Source organism: Leucopleurus acutus (assembly GCF_964270905.1).
Source record: "Leucopleurus acutus genome assembly, chromosome: X".
NCBI lineage: Eukaryota > Metazoa > Chordata > Mammalia > Artiodactyla > Delphinidae > Leucopleurus > Leucopleurus acutus.
In genome coordinates this window covers 103,745,098-103,770,004 of record NC_139148.1, presented here as the reverse complement: position 1 = coordinate 103,770,004, position 24,907 = coordinate 103,745,098, and the positions used below count along the sequence as shown (strand labels likewise).

The 24,907-nt window shown below is 42.3% G+C and overlaps 1 protein-coding gene across 3 annotated transcripts in view; it reads left to right on the top strand.

Annotated features, from left to right (window-relative positions):
* The first annotated feature begins 6,930 nt into the window (after positions 1-6,930).
* LAMP2 (lysosomal associated membrane protein 2) overlaps positions 6,931-24,907 on the top strand; it is a 37,484-nt gene continuing 19,507 nt past the window's right edge. For 2 of the 3 annotated variants that reach the window (XM_082865057.1, XM_082865058.1), the window contains exons 1-5: positions 6,932-7,073; positions 17,574-17,692; positions 18,389-18,602; positions 23,127-23,285; positions 24,213-24,400. In XM_082865057.1, coding sequence (XP_082721183.1) covers positions 7,010-7,073; positions 17,574-17,692; positions 18,389-18,602; positions 23,127-23,285; positions 24,213-24,400 — 744 coding nt within the window. In that variant the 5' untranslated portion in view covers positions 6,932-7,009. Of the gene's footprint in view, positions 7,074-17,573; positions 17,693-18,388; positions 18,603-23,126; positions 23,286-24,212; positions 24,401-24,907 lie in introns of all 3 variants that reach the window. The other variant, XM_082865059.1, reaches the window with a different exon arrangement.

Below are 24,907 nucleotides of genomic sequence, written 5' to 3'. Positions count from 1 at the left end.
GCCTTTTAGAGCACAGGGTCTGAGCTAACTGAGAATAGAGCACTAGGCAACAAATACAGAGGTAAGAGTTCTATTCCCAGCTCTGCTGCCTACTTGGCCAAGTAACTTGACCTCCCTGGGCAAAATGAAGGGGTTGAAGCAGACAAGAGCTCTTCTGATTTTAAATGTCTATCATTCCCTATCAGGAGCCTGCAGTAAGTGGCTGCCATCTTACTCCAAAGAGCTGGCAGCAGCCTTCTCAGTTACACTTGAAGCCTCAGGTTATTGTCACCATCAACAATGTCATAAAGTGGGGAGCTAAGAACCTCTGACTCTGAACCCTCTCCTCCAAACCCCAACTGCAAAGGAAGGGAATGATATGACATTATTGCCTAAGCAACACACAGTCTCACAGTTTTGTGGGTCCTAATGTCCTGGGATCCCTCTCCTTCATAATCTATTCAGTTGAAAGAGAATGTGGAGATTCCAGTGAAGAGTTAAGGGAGGGGTGTGTGTGTGTGTGTGTGTGAGAGAGAGACAGAGACAGAGAGACAGAAAGAAAGAAAGAAAGAGAGAGTGCGACAGAGAGACATATAGACGAAGAGAAAGTGGTAGAAGCGGAAGTTAGCAGTTTGTCCTCGGTCAGCGGGCTGGTCTAGTGGAAAGAAGGCATGTATCTTGCCACTTTCCCTGATGTGACACAGATGGAAAAAACTTGGGAAATATTCTGCTGGGGAGACCATTCCGCCAGCTCAGCACTTAGGCCATATGATCTCCAAAAGCGAGAACCTATTCTGAGACTTGCCATTCATTCGTGAATTTGATAAGCATTTACTGAGCGCTTACTATGAGCATAGATCGGTGAAAAAAATGGCCATGTCCCACTTGCTGTACAGCATAAATTATTGCGACATTGTAAATCAACTATATTTCAATAAAAAATAAATTAAACAAAAAATGGCCATGTCCTCTGCCCTAAAGAAGCTCACAGGCTCCGGTGGGGTCTGGGCCAGTGAACAGACAATTACAGTGTGCTGAACGCCATGATGAGGGAAGTCCAGAGCTTTAGGGAAGCACGTTGGTGAAACCCCCTTAACTCAGCCTTGACTGGTTAAAGTAGATTTCTTGGGAGAGAGTCATGTCACCTGAAGGAGAAGCAGAAGCCAGCCTGGTGTTGGAGGAGGTGGGAGGAGAAGGAATGTTCTAGGCAGAAGTAGGACCACAGGTTATTTTAATCTTCCCCTTGGTGTTTAGCAATGTTTTACAAGCGTTCTTCATTGGACATGTATGCATTTATATAGAAAAAAGTTTTAAATATGAAGGATAGCAATGGCCCTTCCTTAATCAGTGAGCACCAGTGAGAAGTCATTAGGTCTATGACACACTGGCAGAGAGAAGGGAACCCTACAATTACTACGACTAATAACTGTAACAGGAATGTTTGTCAAGTGCTTACTACTTGTCAGCGTTTTTCATGTACCTCATTCAATCCTTGCCATAATCCTATGTCATAGGTACTACTATTATTATCTCCATTTTATGGATGAGGAAACTGAGGCCCAGAGGTCACACAATTAGTAAGTAGTAGAGGCAGGAGTCAAATTGATGCAGTACAATGCCAGAGCCCCGCTTTCAACTACTGCACTATACCACCCCTCTTTAAATGATTAAAGTGAAACACACACACACACACACACACACACACACACGAGACCAACTAGTGTTTAAAGTTGTCCCTCTTCTAAGAAGTAACTTCCTTCCATCAGCTATGTCCCTTCTCCTCCAAGTCGGGAGGGGGGTGTGTGGCGAGGAATATCAGATGCACACAGAGCATGGAATGACCTTCCTAATGTTGCATGATAATCAGATGGCTGAATGGGTTCCAAAGATCCACTTCAGCATCACAATGGCTGGACCTCACTCTGCTCCGGCCACACCAGCGGTGCTTACCTTGTGGCAAGTTTCCACTTTTCAAAACAGTGACTTTCTAAGTAATTTATTAAAATTCCCTTATTATTAATGATGTTGTTATGTGATGCAATTCCTATGTTAACCACAGGGTGATGCTGCAGACAGATCTAGGGATTTGTTTGGGGAAGAGGGGTTTAAGAATATTTGCGTTTTATAAATTATGGTACAGGAACTTCCCTGGGGGCGCAGTGGTTAAGAATACGCCTGCCAATGCAGGGTACATGGGTTCGAGCCCTGGTCCATGAAGATCCCACATGTCGCGGAGCAACTAAGCCCATTCACCACAACTACTGAGCCTGCGCTCTAGAGCCCACAAGCCACAACTACTGAGCCTGTGTGCCACAACTACTGAGCCTGCATGCCACTACTACTGAAGCCTGTGCACGTAGAGCCCGTGCACCACAACAAAGAGAAGCCACCGCAATGAGACGCCCGCGCACCGCAATGAAGTGTAGCCCCCACTCGCTGCAACTAGAGAAAGCCCGCATGCAGCAACAAAAACCCAACACAGAGAAAATTAAATAAATAAATATAAATTATGGTACAGCTATGCAATGAAAGCTAGTTAGAAGAATGAGGCAAAGCTATACGACTTTTAAAGACCATCTTCAAGATATGCCACTAAGCGAGAAAAGCAAGTCAGTAAACAATATGTAGAGCATGCTCGTATTTATCTAATTTAAAAAATGTAAATATATATGCAGGTACATGCATAATTTTTTTCCCGAGAGTTGAGAAAAAGAGATTGTTACCAGTTATTACTTTGAGGAGTGGGACTGGAGTCCAGGAGCTAGTGGGAAGCAGCCGCATAGCACAGGGAGATCAGCCCGGTGCTTTGTGACCACCTAGAGGGGTGGGATAGGGAGGGTGGGAGGGAGATGCAAGAGGGAGGAGATATGGGGATATATGTATATGTATAGCTGATACACTTTGTTATACAGCAGAAACTAACACACCATTGTAAAGCAATTATACTCCAATAAAGATGTTAAAAAAATTTTTAGAAAGTGTGTTTCCCTTAAATTTCATACTTTAAAAAATTATTTGATTTCTTAAAATGATTTGCACTCATTAATTTAAAAACCATTATTACAAAAAAAATCTGATTGCTGTAAAAATTGAAATACTGTAGAAGTTAATGAAAGTCTCTTCTCCCCCACCTCTGAACCCCATTCCCCAGAGGACAGGTGACCTCGGTTTGGGGTCTCTTTACTCAGAGTGTGGTTTCCAGAATGGCAACATCAGGATCACCTGGGAAGTTGCCAGAAATGCAGATTCTCGTGCCCCACCCCGGACTGGCTCAAACTCCACAGTAGGGCCCAGTAATCTGTGTTTTCAGAAGCCTTTTTGGTGATTGTGATGCATGCTGCAAGTTGAGAATCATTAGCAGGTTAGACCAGATCTTTGGGGGACAGGTCGAGAAGAATCCTGCTGGGGGAAACAAATAACTCCAATGGCCTGTTTCCACTCACCCAGCGCACTCTAGTTCGAGGCTGGCAGCCCTTTGAGCCCACTGTGACCTTTCCGTTGGGGCTGAGTGATGACCGTACAGTCACAGTTTGGAGGCTTACCCAGAAAAGGGGGCCATGCCAGAGGGGAAAGGAAAAAGGAGTGTAGGAGAAACTAAAAAAAAATGAGTAGGGAAAGGAAAAATGGCAGAGAAAGAATGCAAATAAAATAATTGCATGATGTGGGGAGAAAAAAATGTAGCCTGCCATTTCAGTAAACAAAGAATGTCGCCCGCCACCAAGCCAGCAGCCTCGGCAGCCACCCCCAACAGTGCGCCCCAGGGGCATTCAGGATGGAGGAAAACAGGATAGTGGCCCTAGATAGGGAAGATGCATATCTAAGGAATAATTGCAATGAGCCCAGATTCTTGCATCTTCCCATACAGAGAAAAGCACTAAAATCATTAACTTGAGATGTCTGGTTTTTTTTGTGATTAGCAGTAATTTTTCATGTTCGACCACATTTTTTTTTTTCCAGCAAAAAACTCCTCTATATCGCGGCTCCTCCCTTGCCTCTTTGGAACACTTCCTCAGAGCTCTCTGAGAGGCTGTCTCGGGTGCGGGCTATAGTGCTCAGTAAACTCCCCCAATAAAACAGAACTCCCAACTTTTAGACAGTGGGTTTTTCTTCGTTCAACAGATGGCACCAGTACCTCAGGGTCGCTCGTTTATTTAATAAGCATTTGTCATTTTTTCCATTCTAAATCTGTATCTTTTTGTTCATTTCCTCCCTCGGACCCACACATCTCATTGTTTTGTCATTTACCAACTCTGAGAGGGTCATTATTTCTGCCACCATTCAGTGTGTTCACATTTAGGGCAGCGTTTGCCGGTGACTCCGGGTTGCCTGGCTAAAAAGTCATGAGCTCTCAGAGCTGCTCCAAAGAGTCAGAATCTAACTATGGTGGTGGGGGACTGAGGAGTTTTGCCCTAGGTGGGGGTACGAGGTCGGGTAGGAGAGGAAGTGCACGTAAAAGCGCTCTGTTTACAGCAGTATCAATAATCAAGTCCACAGATGTGAAGCTCAGATCCCAGGGGATCTCACAAAGTTCCTCAAACCAAACCATGTACCCTAGTCCCACATATGGATCTGCCTCTGCTGCAGAAGAGCTCTGGTCAAGTTCTTTCAACTGGGTGGGGGTGATGGGAGACAGTGCACAAAAAAGGGAGTAGTTCTCACAGTGTTGGAGGAGGGGACATTAAACAACTGCAAGTATGGACACTCAGACCAAACAAAGTTTTGAGAATTTTTGGCTTGTTTCTTCTGACAAAATAACCCAACCTTTACTCACCACCCCCAAAACATTGTTCTGTCTCCTGAAGGAGGCTGTCCCAGTCAAGGAATGAGCATTTGTTTTTGTCAGGGGAAAAGGTGGTGATGGTGGTGGATTTCGCTTGTAAGGCCGCTGATATCTCTCTGTGTTCCATGCTTTCATTTGATGACATCTGCAAGAAGTTCAGGACAACAATTTGTTAAATGGAATGTTTGACTCATTGGGACACTTTGTTTTCTTTTTACTCTCATAGAATCCTAGAATTGTAAAGCTGGGGCTACCTTAGAGAGATCATGTCTGGCCCATTAATATTGCCTTGGGGAGTTTTGAGAAAAACATAATGCCCAGGCCCACCTCCATATCAACTGAATCAGAATCTCAAGGGGCGGGACCAAGGGGCATCTCTAGTTTTTAAGCCCTACAAGTGATCCCAATGTGCAGCCAGGATTGAGAAACAGCTCTAGTCACACTATGTTATTTTTGGATAAAGATATAGAAGCTCAAAGAGATGAATTGACTCACCCAAGGTTATGCTGCCAGTAAGATGTATCTCATACCCAACTCTTCTGACTGCCCATCCAATGTTCTTTCCATCATCCTCTTTTGTCTCTTCTCCTGGAACTTAGAATTTCACTGAACATTAAAGTTAGGCAGTTTACAGCTGAGGGAGAAGGGAGAGAGTTGCTTCATTAAGAATGGGGGGACAACTTCTGAGTGCTCAACTCAGTTGTGGGTTCTTCAGGACATAGCTGTTGCCTAGGCTTATTGATGGTGGGGCAGTCAAATGACTTTGTTTTGCTAAAGGCAGTGCCTAATACTGTAGTGTATGTCAGTCCCTCTTAGAGGAAGTCACTTGCTCATGACTCAGTTTCACCCATGACAACACATTCATTGCTAAGTGTTCTCACTTTCAGGAATTAATCACATTAAAGCAAAAGACAGTGGGGGGTAGATCTTAATATTTGAGCAGGGGCGAGTGTTAGGGTGAGGAGTCACAGGTCCCACTTAAGAACCAGTAAAAGCTATAAACTTCCCCAGAAAAATACACATACAGAAACCTTGCATGTAATTTTTGGGGATTCACAGACACCCCCCGACCCCAAGTTCATCCATTGGAACCAGATTAAGATCTCCTGGACTAGGTGATTTTGAAGCTCTATTTTAGTGTTGCTCAAAATGTAGTCTGGGGACCATAGGAATCAGAATTACTTGGGGTTCCTGTTAAAAAAATAAAAGCAGATTCCTAGGACTGCCAAAGATCTACTGTTTCAGAATCTCTGGGGAATGAGGTTGAGGAGTTAATATGTTATTAAAAATCCCCATATAATTCTTTTGGAAACTAATATTTGAGAATCAGTGCTTTATCCCAACTTGAGATTTTTATAGTTTTTGAATGCTTTCGTTTGTTGAATATTTTAGGTTTCATCCGTCCAATTGTCAACTATACCAAGTAGTATGTTTAGTATGAATTCTAATTAAAGAATATTTACATGTGTATAGGCAGAGGAAAAACAACCTGAAGGATGGACAGATAGATAGATAACAGTGTCTTTCTGTGTAGTAGGAATATGGATGATCTTTGTTTTTTTCCCTTTGTCCTTCTATTTTATTTCTCTCTTTCTCATTTTCTTTCTTTCTATGTTTAAATAAGACTCTTCCTCTTTCTGAGTTCAGTTTCCCCATCTGAAAAACAGGGTGTTGTAACTAGGTGAACTTCAAGGCCAAGCCCTGCTCTGGCGTTCAGTGACTCTGTATCACCCTCTAGCTCCCTTGTCCTTTTAATGACATGAACTGCATGGGCATCAGTGTTTGGAGAATAATCATGTATTATTTTTGTAGGTATTCCGTTGCGATGCCTAGCAACCATTTTTACTCCAGCAAAAGTATCCTCTCCTTCCTCAAGGAGTCGGAACTGAAATAATCTCTGCTATCTAGCCCCCCTGCCCCCCCAAAAAAGTTCGTTTCTCTTTAGCCTTAGAAACGGCCGTCCGCACCCATCTCCTAGGAGCGCAAGAATGAGTGTGAACCAAAAAGCCAGGGCGTGGTCACCCCGCCCACCGGGCCATGCATCACCACCCCTCTGGCCGCCTTCGAGCGCGGTGACTGGCTGAAGGCAAGAAAGAGTCCCGCCCCTGGTCTTATGACCGGTGCTGAAGCGCCGAGTCCTGGGTTTTGCAGCGTTGTGGTCGGTGGTCAGCGGCGCTCTTGACCCGGTTCCGCGAGGCTTTTCTCTGCTGTCGCTGCACTTCTCGCCGCAGCAGCCTGCCCTGCGGGATCATGGTGTGCTTCCGCCTCGCCCCGGTTCCGGGATCCGGGCTCCTTCTGCTCTGCCTCGTCCTGGGTGAGTTGTCGGGCCCTCCTGCTTAGTCCCTGAGCCTGGGCCCGGGGCGCCCAGTTCAGAGGCCACAACCTGAAAGACTGGTCCGGGGAGAGGGGGTTGAGAAGCTGAACGACTGATACTGGGCCTCGGCGCTTGGCCCGAGGTGACGAGCGATGACCTAGAGAAGGCCCGACCGAGGGATGGCAGGGGAGAAGGGCCCATAACGGGGCAAGTAAGGGGGGGGGGTGGACGCCGAGGGAGTAGGTAGGGAAGAGAGAGGAGTGGAGCACATCGGGTTAGAAAGAGTAACTTGGGGGAGATACTAAGGAGTGATGAGCATAGGAGGGCGGTACGTGCAGATTCTGGGTGTCATAGACATTTAGAATCTTGGTCCTAGTATCAGGCAAGAGTTTTGAAGATGGTGGAAAACTGTGGGGCGGGAGAGAAAACTGAGGGAAGAGACTGCCTGCGTGGAGAAAAGCTTGGGGTAAGTGGGGATACGAGTAGATTCTGAGAGGCAGTGAGAGGCTTGGGTGGTGGGGGGTAGGAATTTGACGCTGTGGAGGAAGGGTGATTAAAGAGGTGAAGAATGATGATGGATTGGAGTTTGGTACTTGGGGTTTTGATGGGGAAGGGATCTAAGGTGGCTGGGGCAGTTTCCAGGGGAGAAAACTTGGACCCAACCTCTGGAGACTAAAAGGGATGAGTAGGAACTTTGGTGGGGAGTGAATATCTGACTTGGAGGTGCTGAAGACATCGTGGGGTTTTTTTTCTTCTTCCTTTTTTTTTTTTTTTTTTACCAGTTTTGTTACTTCCTCCCAGCTAGACCCTGACAAAAATGTCCCCAGATGTTGAGGTTTTAGAGGGATGCTATATCTGAGTCTTGTATACTGCCTCTTTGCCTTGAGAAGCTCCATTTCTTCTTCCCTCTCACACAACTGGCCTATTACCTCGTTTTCGGAGGAGGAGGAGGGTAGGTAATTTCCTAAGGATTGGGTTGTTACCAGGTCCTAAGAATGACTGGCTGAATGTTGGCTGATGGTGCTATGATGCACCCCACCCCCAAGCATTGGGTCCCTGAGGCCTTTTAATGCCTGAAAGGTGAACTTTGACCAGAATATCTCTTCCTGAACTGATAAATCCTGTGCTTGTTGCTACCACTGACTCTTGCTGTTTGTGACCTAATAAAAGATCAGAAGGAATAGATCCAGATGGGAGTAGAGAGGAAGTAGATATATTAGGGGCTTGAGAAGGCAGTGAGAGGTGCACATTTTGTAATTCACATTTCAGTAGAATAAAATCAACACCCTGGAATGGTGGATTCTCAACCAGGGGACATTTGGCAATATCTGGAGACATTTTTGGTTGTCACAATTGGGGATTGCTTTTGGCATCTAGTGGGAAGAGGCCAGGGGTGCTTCTAAACATCCCACAATGCACAGGACAGTACTCCCCCACCCCCGACAAAGTATTATCCACCTCAAAATGTCAGTAGTGCCAAAAGATGAGAAATCTCGCTCCAGATCCATGGCGTTGGAAGGGGTCTTGATGATCTAATCTAGTGATTCTCAAGGATCTTTCCGGGGGAGGGGGTTCTGTCAGATCAAAACTATTTCTAGAATAATATTAAGACATTTGTCTTTTTCACTTTCATCCTCTCATCAGTACAGTGGAGTTTTCCAGAGGCTATAGAATGAATGTGTGATGACATCACCACTCTCAGGGGTCTGATGTGTTTTATTCACTTCTTAGTTTTAATTTCTAGTACAGCAAATACCAATAGATGTAACTCACATAAACCAAAGCTCTTTGAGGTCTTCAGTGGATAGAGTAAAGGGGTCCTGATGCCAAAAGAGAGTCCAGCTGTGCACACAGTGCAGGAAACTCTTCTGTAGCCCTTCTTGAAAGTGGGCCACAGAGGCTTTGCTCAAACACAGTTCGAAGCCTTAACTCCCCTGTGAAGTACTCAGTGAGGGCCAAGCGACCCTAAGAGAGGATTGTTTACAACGAAAAGCACCTTATCACTGACTAGAACACATCTGACCAAGGCATCTGGTAATCAGTAGTTCACTGCCAATTGGATCTGCACAAACAACACTGTTATTGTTTAGAGAAAGTGAAAAAACATAATCATTGTCTTGTTGGCTTTCATGTCATTAAATTTTTTTTTAATGAAAGCTTTTTTTTGTTTTGTTTTTACAAAAGCAGTGCTTGCTCATTGCAGAAAATAAACAGGCAAAAAGAAGCACATAAAAGAACCCATCAGCTCATCTGATAGTTTGCCATTTATTGATTGGGACTAACTAGATTCATTCCCTTGGAAGATTTCCAAGATTGATTCCCTCCACTTTCAAGTTCAGAACAGGGTTTGGAGAAGTAAAAGTTAATAATGTAGGTAGGTCAGATTTTTCAGAGGTACCGGGATGAAATGGAAACTCCCTTTTCTCTACAGCTGCTTGTGCTCCCAGCTATTGGTTCAATGTGGAGCTCAAACTCCTTCCATGTGTTCTTTTTTTCCTTAAGAATTTAGCAATTCTTCAGTTGCGTGGTGGGTTTTGCATGTTACTTTTATATATCAAAATGGATACCAAGAATAGTTTTTTGAAAAGTCAAGAAATATTTGTAAAGTACCTGCTATGAATTTCATGCTGTTCCTGACTACTGCAGAGGGTACCAACGAAGGAGGATCTGTTCCTGAATTTATGGTCTCATTCGCTTCCAGCTGGGCCGTTTTCACTTTGTAACTTTATAACACTATCCCAGCTGCAGCAGGTAGCTTTTAAAAATAGTTGCTCTAGAGTAAATATAGAAAAGAATTCTCAGAGCCTATGTATTTGTCTTTTTCACAGAGATTAAGTTATGCTGGTATTTATTTGAATGAATTATAACTGACTAGAGACCTTTATGAAGAAAAGCTGTATAGAGGCATTACAAAGAGAGTAGTGGATGAAAAACTTTTCGTAGCATCACTGCTTATGTTCCCTTTGTGACATAGATTTCAGATTTCTGTGGTTATTGATTGCTGTAACTAGTCTGACGTCTGGTTTTTATAGGGTTGAGGCTTTTCTGGGTGGGGAAAAAACCTGATATAAGTGTCCTGAGTGTGTACTTCACTGGTAGGAGTCCCTCCTTTCCACAGTTGTTTAAGGAATGACTTTTGTGTACCAGCCACTAGGTGAAAGGGATAGATAGAGCAGTGGAGAAGACAGATCAGGTTCCTGCTCTCACGGAGCTTACATTTTAGTGGGGGAAGACAGCCCAACAGGTAAATAATAGAATTTCAGTGATAAGCACTGTGAAGAAAATGAGGCAGGTAATGAGGAAGAAGAGCAGACGATAGGGAGTGGGCGGTGGGGTTGACCCTCCTTGACATTTTGTGGTCAGAAGGCCTTCACTGTTGGCTGACATTTGAGCAGAGACCTGAGTGTTGGAAGGAGGCCAGCCAGGTGACTTATTTGGAGGAACAGGAGTAAATCTTGTCTTTCCCAAACTCTTAGGTTATTAGGCTAGCCTATTTTCCACTCTTTTTTTCCCCCAGTAATAGTCAAGTCTCCCCTGTGGTCTTAGTCTCTGAGAGTGGAGACTGTCTTCTGTACTGTTACTTCCCATTGCCTCCCTAGCACAGGGCCAGGTGGCACATGGTTACCTCTCAGTAAATTTTTGTTGAGGGTCTTCATTGGTGGGCACTGGGGATATGACGGTGAACTAGACCAACTCAGTCTCCTTTTTCTTCTGTGAACCTTAAATTAGGTCTTGCAAGATATTTTGTGTGTGTTTTCCATTGGAGAACTTCAAGATCAGTGCTAAGCAGTACAGATAGCAACTTATTAAACTATAATCCCATACAATAATGCTAGTATCTTACCTGTACCCCTTCACATACACCTACATAGTAGTGGAGGTTCACCTGGGGAGCTAGGAAGTCCTAGGTGAAAAGGAGAATAAGGTTTCCACAAAGAACCAATCTCTATCTTTTGGAGGTGATCAAAAAGCAAGAAAGTAAGCACTGAGATTTTTCTGTAGCCTTACCACTGATAACTTTGATTTCAAGATTCTGCTGAAATTATTCTAGCTTTAATAAAGATACTTGAAAGGACAGGCTTATTGTTCATCCATTAGTCCTTGGTTATCACATCTGATAGGATTTATAGATATTCACATCTGACTTCAGTGCTCCATGGTGCAGGAAGACTGCTCTTCCTCCTGTAGTGACAAAAGCATTCCAATCATAATTTCAGATTAAAATGATCAGAGATCCCATGAGATCCAAAAGTGTACTTTATAAGTACTTGTTGGTATCCTGCTGTGCATTGCAAAAGAATTCTGGAGGTCTGCCAAACAGCACTCAGCAATAAGCCCTTTCCATTAGTTGAATGGTGTTGAGTCTTATTTCCTTACCCACTCTCTGACCTTAAAAAAATTATTTCATAGCTTAAAATCTATTATTACTTTTAGTTTTTAAGAGATTTACCAGAAATCCAGAGTATCAGAAACCGAAACGGTAATCGTACTTATATTAGGAATTGAGGAACAGTCAATTTGACTTAACAGACCTATGAGTTGAAAAGAAAGAGTAAATAGATATTGTTGCCTATGTCCTGATTTTTTTTTTTTGGCTTGTTTTGTTTTTAAGACCCTTTGCTCAACCTCATTCTGAATTGATGAGTTTGAGGACAAGAGTCCATAACTAAGTATGATGAAAGTAGACATACCTAAAATTAGGGAAGGATCCCTTTAGGTGCTGTGTTTACTAGAAGGGAAACTTTTTTTTTTTTTTTTTTTTTTTTTTGCGGTACGCGGGCCTCTCCCTGCTGTGGCATCTCCCATCGTGGAGCGCAGGCCCAGCGTCCATGGCTCACGGGCCCAGCCGCTCCGCGGCATGTGGGATCCTCCCGGACCGGGGCATGAACCCGTGTCCCCTGCATCGGCAGGCGGACTCTCAACCACTGCGCCACCAGGGAAGCCCCTAGAAGGGAAACTTTTAAGCTGGAATCTCTAACTTGCTTGGCAAAGTTCTCTTAGCTCTGAAGGGCTTTCATGCTTTCGAAGAATGTATTGGAGAAGTGAAGTACACACTACAATTCTTAGCAAGGTTAACTTGCCCAGAGTCTCACAGCTAGTAAATTGGACTGCCTGATTTGAATTCTAGCTCTTCAATGCCAGTGATGGGACTCCTAATCGTCCCATTATATTGCCTCTTAGATCATTGTTTTTTATTGGTTTTGTTTTACCACTAGTGTTATGTTCCCACCCCACCCCCATATTGTTTACAAATGTATGTTTTTCAACTACACTTTGGGTCAAATAGACTTATAAAAACCTAGCCACTTTTTGCAGTGTGCCATGCTTGGAGAACAGAGTTTGTTCTGAGTTCTAAAAGAACCTATAAATGATCTCTTTGGAAACAAGACTAAGAGGATATTTGAATTTGAGAAAGTTGATTTTGCCTTTTTCTTCTCTTTGGAGAATAAACTGTCAGCTCTATAACTACATACTCTAGGATATATTCAGCTGTGGTTTTTTAATGTCAAAGCATTTTAGACAAAAATGGTTTGGCCATTCGAAACTCAAACACTTCAGTAAGGATGGAAATGGCTTGCTGAAGGTTTCTTTAGCAAAGTGTAAATGTTTCAACTATAAACTTAACTTCTGGGAAAAGGATTATTCCTAGCTTGAAATCCATGTCAAAACTTATTGCGAAAAATGGACATGGGGGTTGAGGGAGTACCCAGAAGCCTGATAGGCTGGGTTCATGATTTGGAAGAGCTAAAGGCTCTTCCTGTAATTAGATTAAGCTGTGTTCTGGGTCGTTATTGCATGGTATTTTCACCTTGATCTAATCAATCAGTATTTATTGAGAATCTAATACGTATTCAGCACTGCTAGGAATGATAGGAGATAGAGGGAAGTAATAAACATGGTCTCCCCCACCATGACACTTGTGATGGATGACATTCATATAAAAGACACACGCCTGGGGGCCGTGGCATAGATAAGATCATCTGTTTAAGGGAGCATATTGAAATTCAAATGAGTGGCAAAGACCTTATCAAAAGGGAATCTTGAATCTACCCATGTATATCATTCATTCATGGACTTTGTTACTTTTTTATTAGTTAACAAATTACTTGCTGTATACTATAACTTACCATGGCACATCAGTTTGTTGCGAAGTAACAGTTGAAAACTGTTGTTTTGGAGCTTATGACTGTAGGGGAGACAGGATTTACAGGCATAAAATAAATGAATAATTCATGATAGTGTAACATACACTCAGGTGTGGGGCTACGCACTATGACTGCTCCTTGAGGGCTTTTGTAGTCAAGGAAATCTTTATGGAGAAAATGGCTGCTGAAAAGTGGACAGCATATCAGTTTGGGTTCTTAATTGTAAGAAACAGAAATAAAATCTCATTGTTGTTTTTTTTTAAGCAGAAAAGGAATTTATTAAAAAGATATTGGGACATGTGCAAACCCTCTGACCCTGCAATTTCATTCCTAGACACATACCCAATAGACACACATACACCTGTGTTCACCTGTGTTCACCGATGTGTCCATTTGTAATAGAACCAAACTGGAAACTATCCAAATGCCCATCAGCAGTAGCATAGACAACTAGTGAAAGAAGGCTATACACAGAGAGAAATGACAAACTGCAGTTACACACAACAGCATGGGTGAATCTCACAGACATAATATTGAGTGAAAGAAGCCAGATACAAAAGAGAGCATAGTGAATGATTTCATTTACACCAAGTTGAAAAACAGGCAAAAGTAAACTATACTATTAGAAGACAGGATGGCAGCTGCCCTTGGGAGGGAAATCGTAACTGGAAGGGGGAACTGGAGGACTTTGAGGAGTACTTGGAATGTTCCTGACACAATGTTTCCTGACACAGGCGGGTTCAGTTTGTGAAAATTCTTTGAGCTGTATACTTTGTGCACTTTAAATCCCTTCCGAATGTATGCTGTGTACTTTTTTGTATGTAACACATCAGTAAATTTTTACTTTATAAAAAAATGTTCATTAGGTAACTCAGAATTACTGGAGCTCTTGACTATATACCCCAAAGCCTAGTTCAGTACCCTAACGCATGCCACTGAACTGCACTGCCATCACCAAGCATTAACCTGCAGCTTGCACTGCTGGCCACTGCCATTAGCTGTTCTGGCCTTGTTGCCTGGGACCCTGATCCTGCTGTAGCTACTTCCATCTGAGTGTGATAGTTCCCTTCTTGGCTGCATTTCACCGCCCTCTTATTCAGAATCTGGGGTGGATGCCTTTGCTGGGTGGAGCCTAGTATAAGTAAGTGCCATCCTTACCACAAGGGAGGCTGGGAAAGCAAGTATCTAACATTTTCAGCTGTTGTGGTGGGTGGGGATATTTGCCAGAAATTGTAACAAAAAGGCAGGGTGGCGGGTGTTTCAGATTTTGGGACAGCGAGAAAGAGTGAAATCCCTCCTGAGGTGAACAAGTAGATTTCAAATGTTAGGAGCAGTAGAAGCCTGGGAGGTTGACTAGAGCATGGCGAATGGGACCAGTGGAACAAGTTCAGGCAAATTAAAGGGTGTGTTCTGGGAACATGGCTTGAGAGAAGTTGAACGAATAGGTTGGGACAAGATTAAAGATTACTTTGAAAGTCAGGCAGAGGAATTTAAATTTAATGTGGGAATTTTGGAGCCAGTAAAAGGTTTTGATCAAGAAAGTATCCTGAGAGAAGAGGTATTTAATTTTAAAAAAAGTTTTTATTTTATTTATTTTTGGCTGTGTTGGGTCTTCGTTGCTATGCGCGGGCTTTCTCTAGTTGCAGTTCGTTGCGATGCTCAGGCTTCTCATTGCAGTGGCCTCTCTTGTTGTGGAGCACAGGCTCCAGGCACGCAGATCTCAGTAGTTGTGGCTCATGGGCTCTAGAGCACAGGCTCAGTAGTTGTGGCGCATGGGCTTAGTTGCTTCGTGGCATGTGGGATCTTCCCGGACTAGGGCTCGAACCCCTGTCCCCTGCATTGGCAGGCGGATTCTTAACCACTGCGCCACCAGGGAAGCCCCAGGAAGAGGTATTTAAGGACCATTAATCTGACAGCAGTTCTAGGGGTAGCTAGGAGGTATCTATAGTAAGTTAGGGGTGTGGTGGTGGAGTTGGAATAGAAATAAAAGGCAAGGGATTGGATTTCAGAGGGGATTTGAAGGGAAAAAAATCAATAGGACTTAACAAAGAGAATGAAGTAGAAGCTAATTCCCAAAACCTTTTGAGCCTGAGTGTCGGGACAAGGTCCTGCCTTTCCTTTCAAGCCAGTGAGGCTGAGAAGGCGGGCTCCGATTGGAGGAAGTTGAAGAGTAGATTTTCATTGTGGAATTGTTGAGTTTGAGGTGATAGGCATTGAGTAAAAGTGGCTCCTGTGCAGCTGGAGATGTAGACTGGGATGCCAAGGAAGCCCTGTGAAGGCATAGCTCTCACAGCGACAAGGACTATGAAGGCATGAGAACAGAATGTTTTGGACCCTCGGAGCATTTCTCAGTTCTCATTTATGGGTTGGCAGATAGGCTGTTTTGATATTAATGTAGTGGCAAATGTGAACCACAACCTGTGCCTTCTGCTCCATAGCGTGGAGTTCTCCACCCCAGCACACGTTGATACTAATCATTGTTTTACACTGTTTTGTTTGTTACTCTAATATCTTTGGAAAGAAAATGATTAATACGTGCCAGGCTTTTCTTGGTTGTTTCTGATAGTTTTGAATGCTTTGATTATTCACGAGGAGAATATGTTAAAACGAGGGACTTTAAACAAGACCAAGAGAGATTGTGTATGGACAGCAGGCCTCCAGGTGATTAGAAGAATTCTAAGCTGCAGTTCTCAACACCACTGCAGGGTAGCCTTGGATCAGTGATGCCAGCTCCATTCCAGATTGTTCTGAGAAAAGAAAGCCTGTAAAACCTACTTGGGCCTCACAAGGTCTTATTGGGGCCTTAGCCAATACATTTAGGCATTGTCAGCAACCACAAGCTTTAGCATATCAGATTCAGGCTTGGTGAGGCAGCCCGGTCTCCAGAGCATGCAGAGCATGACGGGAGCTTTGTGTACAGCTTGAAAGCTGTTGCTGAGGCATGCCTTCTTGGTATTCCTGTTAGGACTTTATTCTCTGTAGTCTACAGCATGTCCCCACTTGTAGGTGACGCTGGTGTGCTCAGGTATCATTCAAGGCTATGCAGCTATCTTAACAGGAAACAGCTCACCCCTTGGGTATATGTGTGAGACAGTGAAGAAAATCCTTAGATGATGGCCCATCATTTCTGCTGCTGGTAAGTGTGCTGGCGTATCGTATTTTGAGTCCTTGGGCTCTTCAGTGCAATAGGTAATGTCCCCATGTTTAACCTAGTGTAGAAGATCAGAGTCAAGTTAGCTGAAAAGTCCCAAGGCTCTTTTGTCCCTGAAAGGTTTCTCTGCTAAAAGAGAGGTAGCAGGTTGAGAATGTAGGAAGGGACTTTAAGTCCGTGTCAAAAGATTTTTATTTATTTATTTATTAGTTTTGGCTGTGTTGAGTCTTCATTGCTGCGCGCGGGCTTTCTCTAGTTGCGGCGAGAGGGGGCTACTCTTCGTTGTGGTGCATGGGCTTCTTATTGCGGTGGCTTCTCTTGTTGCGGAGCACGGGCTCAGTAGTTGTGGTTTGCCGGCTCTAGAGCGCAGGCTCAATAGTTGTGGCGCACAGGCATAGTTGCTCCGTGGCATGTGGGATCTTCCTGGACCAGGGCTCAAACCCATGTCCCCTGCATTGGCAGGTGGATTTCTGAACCACTGCGCCACCAGGGAAGTCCCATGTCAAAAGATTAATTAGGCTTTCTAATCAATTGGATTTTATTGTGAAACAAAAATGATGAACGCTGCATTTATAAAAATTAACCTTTTGCTTATGGATCTAACAACCTTTGCAGTACTGTTCCTTTGGTCATGTGGTACACACGCTTAGCCCTGGCCCACATCATCATTTTTTCACATTGGAATAAAATAGTTTGCCAAGACTTCTAAGTGTCATAGGTCACATAGCTTGTGAGAGGATTTAAAGCAGCAAGACCACAGAAATCAGATCTATCATTATTTATGTAGAGAAAGTTCCACCAGCTGGTTTGAGAAAAGCAGGAGTTTAACACCCCTCCCACGCTTCCCCTTCACCTCATTTACCTTAAAAAACAAAAGTCCTAACAAGTAAACTATAATTGCCCAAAACAAAACTAGCAAGGCACAGAGTGTGGAAACGATTATTAGGAGGTAAAAGGCAAACGTCACCAGTCTGTGCCATTACCTGAGCATCCTATGTTGAGTAAACTTTTTGGGGAAGGGGTATTGCTAACTTTATCAACAGGATTTTGATAAAAAGATAATCGCCAAGTTACCATATATATTAAAAATACTTTGTTTCATTTTAGAGCTGGTTGAACTTCAGTGCTGGATAGAGCTTGTTTTTATTTTATGTATGTTTTTATAGGCCAATTTAAAAATCTTACTCTTTTTAATAAATCTAGGAGCTGTCTCGTCTTATGCATTGGAACTTAATTTGACAGATTCAGAAAACGCCACTTGCCTTTATGCAAAATGGCAGATGAATTTCACAATACGCTATGAGACCACAGACAAACATAATGTAAGTATTTTTATTTGTCTTTGAGTTTTATAGTAGGAATTTACTTCTACTCTTTTTTTAGCCTTTGTATTCATTTATACAAATAAGATTTCATATGTTAACTGACTTAACGTGTAAATTCTGTGGAGCTATTTTAGCATGTACTCTTGAAGGTATTCTATTTAGTGTTGGAATGAATATTTTTATTTTATTTATTTATTTAGGAATGAATATTTTAATTCATCAGTTCTTCAGAGGTTTTTTGGAGTTGGTTAAGGGCAAATAATCTTTAGGCTGTATGGTGTTTCTGTATGGTCTAACTACTTCTATCGTGTTTGTAACATGTACTAACATCAAAGCTTGTCCTTTTTTTAATAGCTTGCTATTAAAGTCTCCTTTGGGGGGGGTGGGGTATCCTCTCAATCCTTTTTGCCTTCTTATTTCTTTTGGTTAAGGTCCTGCCTGCTTACAATCTGATTTTTTTTAAAAAATCAACTTAATAACAGAGGTTCAGGTCGGTTTTCCTTTTCCTTTTAGACTTGCATGGATTTGTCCAGAGGGACTGGTGTGTAGCTGAAGAATATGAGACTGGTCAGCACAGACGGGCCAGGCTGGCCACGGGGGGTGTGAAGTCAACTGCAGTGGCACCCCGCTTGGAAATGCTTGTGCTCATTGCTGCCTGTTTGGGCCTAACTCCCAGATTTTTTTTTCTTTTAGAAAACTGTAACCATTTCAGACCTTGGTCCTGCAACGTACAGTGGAAGCTCTTGTGGGGATGACCAGAATGGTCCCAAAATCGCAGTGCAGTTTGGATCTGGTTTTTCCTGGATTGTGAATTTTACAGAGGAGAAGTCTTTTTATTCAATCGACAGTATCTCATTTTCCTACAACACGAATGATAGCACAACATTTCCTGATGCGAAAGAAAAAGGTAACCTTAAGAATTGGATTGTGTTGTGTTCTCTTGCTCTTGATTAATAATAAAAAGAAATGTAAATAATTTAAAAGCCATCCTTATGCAAGTCTGTCCTCCTGTTTGTAATGGAAACATCATGTCTTTGTATTCCCTTGCATGGCATAGTGTTTGACACAGTAAGGATATTTGCTGTCATTGCTTGGTGCTTTACTATGTACCATGTATCAATAGTATCCTAAGTGTGTTGCCAGCAGCATCTCACTTCATCTTTAACAGCAACCCTGGGAAGTAGATGTTATCTCAATTTTACAGGTAAAGGGAATGAGGCTTGATGAGATTAGATGTCTTTCCCAAAGGTCACACAAGCTAGTAAGTGCATGAGCTGGTGTTTGAACCAAAGTGTGTTGAGCTTACAGAGTCCATGCACTTAACTACTATTATTTATTTCATTCAATAGTGGGCACTCAACAAGTGTTGAATGAATGAGAAAATCCTTTACTAATAACTATTTTATTTTATTTTATTTTATTTTTTATTTTTTTCTTTTTAACATCTTTATTGGGGTATAATTGCTTTACAATGGTGTGTTAGTTTCTGCTTTATAACAAAGTGAATCGGTTATACATATACATATGTTCCCATATCTCTTCCCTCTTGCGTCTCCCTCCCTCCCACCCTCCCTATCCCACCCCTCCAGGCAGTCACAAAGCATCCGAGCTGATCTTCCTGTGCTATGCGGCTGCTTCCCACTAGCTATCTACCTTACGTTTGGTAGTGTATATATGTCTATGCCTCTCTCTCGCTTTGTCACAGCTCACCCTTCCCCCTCCCCATATCCTCAAGTCCGTTCTCCAGTAGGTCTGTGTCTTTATTCCTGTCTTACGCCTAGGTTCTTCATGACATTTTTTCCCTTAAATTCCATATATATGTGTTAGCATACGGTATTTGTCTTTCTCTTTCTGACTTACTTCACTCTGTTTGACAGACTCTAGGTCTATCCACCTCATTACAAATAGCTCAATTTCGTTTCTTTTTATGGCTGAGTAATATTCCATTGTATATATGTGCCACATCTTCTTTATCCATTCATCTGATGATGGGCGCTTAGGTTGTTCCCATCTCTGGGCTATTGTAAATAGAGCTGCAACTATTTTAAATGTGTACAAGTTTAGTAACCTGAGACCAGCAGAAATAGTTCATCTTCAAATCTTTTTTACCATTTAGGTAGGATTTTGGCTGAAAAGTAAAAAAGGTAAGGGAAAAAAGTTTTAAAAAAATGTAAGACGACTGAAATCAACATTTGCTGCTATTTTGAGAGAATTTTAGGTCAAAATGAACTTGGGAAGGCATTGGGAATTAGGCCATTGTTGTGACTACTAGAACTGAAATGTGTGTTAAAATATTTTGAAGGCATGGATAATGGAGATTTCAGTCTTTTTTTTTTTTTTTTTTTTTTTGCATTACGCGGGCCTCTCACTGTTGTGGCCTCTCCCGTTGCAGAGCACAGGCTCAGCAGCCATGGCTCATGGGCCCAGCCGCTCCGCAGCATGTGGGATCTTCCCAGACCAGGGCACGAACCCGTGTCGCCTGCATCGGCAGGCGGACTCTCAACCACTGCGCCACCAGGGAAGCCCCCAGAGATTTCAGTCTTGTTAGGGATATAATTCTCTCCTTTCTCCCCCCTCCACTGAGATTGGGATATTAACACAGTGTTTGTAGTAGCTTAGCATTTCTTACAGATAGTATTTCATCCTGACCCCAGAAGCACAGGTAGATGGGCTTTAGTTTCCTGGACTTGGGGATGAGTGATTCATTTGGATTTATGGGATATCAAAAGATCATACTTTAAAGATCCAGAAGTGAATGAGCTCGTGTAAAACTTGGGAGGTATCACTAACTGAGACTTGGAAATTAAATCCTAGTTTTCTTTTTACTGATATCTTCGCTTGAGAGGATAACTAAAGAAAGTTTATTATTGGGTATCTTGGTATTTAGCTTTCTGCCATATATTGTCTTTCAGAACTAGTATTAGGATTTGCCCCTGACTTTCACCGAGCTTAAAAACTAGTTGGAGAGACAAAGTGAAGTTGTTTACCCAAGTTACATGGATAAATTGGAAAGCATTGAGATCCTTGTGAATTTGTTATTGTTTGTGTTTTGGGCATGGAGGGTTCATAAATCTTTTCTGACAATGTGAGGAAAGCTCTAGACCCTCTCAAAGTACAGAGTAAACTTTGCATATGGTACACAGTCCCTGAGCCCATCAGTGGATGCCTGTGGACAAGAGGTCCTGATGAGGAGCAGAGGTCAGCGTGCATTGAAGGAGTGAGAAAGCTTGGTGTAGAGAAGGAGGGCCTGAGCTGAAACTCGGCCTAATGGTAGATTTTGAATAAGTGGAGAATTTTGAGCAGAATATTTCCAGCAGGGGGAAGCATAGTATGCACAGCAGTAATTGGAGAGGTGCCTGATTAAAGTAGAGGCTGTGTGTGTAGTGGAAGGAAAATCAAGTTGGCTAGGTGCAGTGAGTCTAAATTATAGGGGGCCTTGGAAGCCAAGGAAAGGCATTTATAGCTTGATGGGGTAGGCACTGGGGAACCATTTTAGGTTTTTAAGCAGGAGAATGATGTAACAAAAGCAGAGACAGTAGTTTATAAAGAATGTTCTGCAGGATTAATTGGAAGTGAGGAGACTACAGGCAGAGATTCCAGTTTAAGAGGCTGTTATAGGAATCAAGTGATGATGTAATGAGTAGCCAGACCAAGGGGGGTGGCAGTAAAAGCAGATGGGGTTTAATTTGACAGATTTGATGGAAAAACTGTGGACTCTGAAAGGTTAATGCCAGTCTCTCCCCCCTTTATTTATTTATTTATTTATTTTTATTTTATTTTTTTTGGCCACGCTGTGCAGCTTGTGGGATCTTAGTTCCCTGACCAGGGATTGAACCTGTGCCCTCAGCAGTGAAAGCATGGAGTCGTAACCACTAGACCATCAGGGAATTCCCTCATCCCTTTTATTTTAAACAGGGGAAGATGCAATTTATATTGCTAGCTTCTGTGTAATATTTGCAACTATTTGAGATTTTTAAATGGCTTCCTTAAATAGACTGTTGATGATGTTTTTTTTCTTTTTTTAAATAAATTTATTTATTATTTATTTTTGGGTGCATTGGGTCTTTGTTGCTGCGTGCAGCTTTCTCTAGTTGTGGTGAGCGGGGGCTACTCTTCATTGCAGTGCACAGGCTTCTCATTGCGGTGGTGGAGCTCGGGCTCTAGGCGTGCGGGCTTCAGTAGTTGTGGCTCGCAGGCTCTAGAGTGCAGGCTCCGTAGTTGTGGCGCACGGGCCTAGTTGCCCTGCGGCATGTGGGATCCTCCCGGACCAGGGATCGAACCCATGTCCCCTGCATTGGCAGGCAGTTTCTCAACTGCTGCGCCACCAAGGAAGCCCTAAAAATGACATAGTTTTATAGTGTAACTCCAGTTTGTCTACAGCTTGTTTTTGCACTCGTTTTGTTTTTGAGGCCTATCTACATACAGCTAGTTCATACATCTATTCACTGATGTTAACAGTGGGAAACAGTTTTGGAGAAAAATGTTCTGGTTCACTGGTTTAAAATTTTTTTTCCTTTGGCCGTTAGGGGGTGCCAAGGCAGCATAAGTCCTGCCTTGCTATGTGATGGAGAGGCACAGAAGGCAGCCTATATTAAGGGCCTTGAATACGTTCCTTCCTTGCTTCTCCAAAAGAAGCTAAGCCATTTGGGTGGATAAGTGTGATCATAGTCTTTTGAAGTTTCACCATATAGGCATTATAATAACTCTGCACAGAAAGGTGGTAACTTTTGCTTTCATATTCTGAATTTTTCCTGAAATGGAATAGTCTTTAAATCCTATCCAGGAAAAGGTTTCGAAAACTCATTTTAGTTACTATAACTTACTTTGGGATAGTAGCACAAAAATAATCGTTGATTATTCCATCTCTCTTCTTTGTTTCATCACTAAGTCCTGTTGATTCTACCTTAGCTCTGTGTCTTCAATTTGGCCTCTTTACTCTCTTCTTACTGCCCCTCACTATCTTGGTTTAGGCAACTCCTCCTCGCCTTTCCCCTTAACCAGCTCATTGGCCTTCTAACTAGTTTCCCTCTTAAATGACTTTCCTTAAAAGTTTTCTGCTCTGCCTAACCTCTGCAGTTTTGCTATGTTCCTTAAAATAAATGATACATTTGTTATTCCCAGCTTTAAAAACTGAAGCTGACCTGCTATTGCTAACAAAATAAAGCCCAACCTGTCCTTAGATCATAGAAGATGCTTCAAAGTGTGACCACCTGCAACTTACCTTTCCTTCCTAATCCCCATCACGTCTTTCCTCTTACTCCTTGTGTTTCAGCCACAGTGAATTTGTCAGTTCCTGAACAGGCCTTGTCTTTTGTCACTTCAGGAATGGGGTGGGGCAGGCAGACAGAAGAGATGAAATTCTAATGTATATTTATATGATCACTTTCCTCCTACCTTCTTGGAAATAGCTACTGTTAATCTTCTTTTACAGGAGTTTTTACTGTTTCTGACCATGTGGCATTCAGAGTTCCATTGAATGACATCTTTAGATGCAATAGTTTATTAACCTTAGGAAAGAATGATGTTGTCCAGCACTATTGGGATGTTCATGTACAAGCTTTTGTCCAAAATGGCACAGTGAGCACAAAAGGTGAGCACTTAAAATATATATATTTCTATACTTGGGTCCTAACTTAAGATTAGAGTGTACCAGGTAGCTTTAGTTGAAGTCGTTATCTTAAAGTATTTATATGTTAAGACTTACACCTTACTCTGCACTGTAAAGTTTTTATAAATAACAGCAATTCTTATTCTTGTGGAACTTGCACTTTTAAGTTTCTGATGTACATGTTGTGGAATGGTCTTTTAAAATGTGCTACCTGCAGTGTTTTCAGTGGATAAAACCTAATCTTTGTTTGAACAAATCCTCAGATAGCATTTGATCCTCAGCTCTTCAGCTTTTGAAGATCCAAGACGAAGGCTGAGAAATGGGATTTCTGTGTTCTAATCTTGACTTTTATAAATTGATTTTGTAACTTTTCTGTGACTTTATTGGCAATACAATAATTTCTCGTGCACCAGTTCTGGAAAACTACCAACACTTCCTAAGAAGAGGTTGAAATAAAAGGTTCATTTGTATTTAAATCCTTCAATGATTTTTAAACTTTTTTCAGTTAAAAACAGTATTTTTCCTTATAGTGGTTATATGTGGAAAAGAAGAGGGCAGGCCTAGGTAGGGGCAAACTGTTTTCAAACTTAAACCTCTGATTTTCACCTCAGAGGCAGATGAAGTTTTGGGGGAACAAAGGGACTTAAGGGTATGAAAAGATGAGTGTGTGGCCACGCATGAGCAGATAATGCATTTGTATGTGTCTGGAGCCTGTCTGCCATGTCATAACTCTTAAGACTGTCTGCATATGAAGCAGCAGTTTGAGGACCTCTGCCTCATTTAGTTTAAAATAATACTATTAAGATATTCTCTACCCTAAATATAACCCTTTTGGACTTTTATTGTGAGAAATATTTTGCTCTTCCCTGGCCTTATGAATTAAAAAATTTATTTTGTCCTTTGTTTCAGAGTTTTTGTGTGATAAAGATAAAACTTTAACCACAGTGCTGCCCATTGTTCCCACCACTGTGCCATCTCCTACTACAACACCCTCTCCAAAGGAAAAGCCAGAGGTTGGATCCTATTCAGTTGTAAATAGCAATGGGACATGTCTTCTGGCTACCATGGGGCTGCAGCTGAACATTACTCATGATAAGGTATAGTTGCCTGTTTTTATTGATACATTCTTTCTGTATCTCCTTTCAAATGTAGTGGGTCCAGACTTCACCCCAAGAGTAGTGTTATTAGAATGATGCAGTTTTAAATAGAGATTTGTGTTGACTTGTAGAGTTTTGATTAATTTGAGTTATTATAACCGTGAAGAGTTAATGTCACTGTCAAGGTGTTGTATTGGCCAGCAGGAAACCTAGTAGTTTAAAGGACTCTTCAGGGTGTAGATTTTTTTTGCCATCAGTAGATCAGAATACGAGCAGTTGATCTTTATTTCAGTTAGTTTAAAATATAACTCCTTCACACTTTTACCTGAACCACACTAGGTGTGGAACAGTGCAGCTGTTTCTCCAGCTATTTGGTGACTTGAATGGTATAGGTAGATAGGCAGGTAGAGGTAGGGGTGTACGATGGCACTTCTGGTTGCAGTGCTCCACTGGGGCTACAGAGGGCGTGCCAGCAAACCAAACCCATTTTCAGAGTCCTGGGATTTT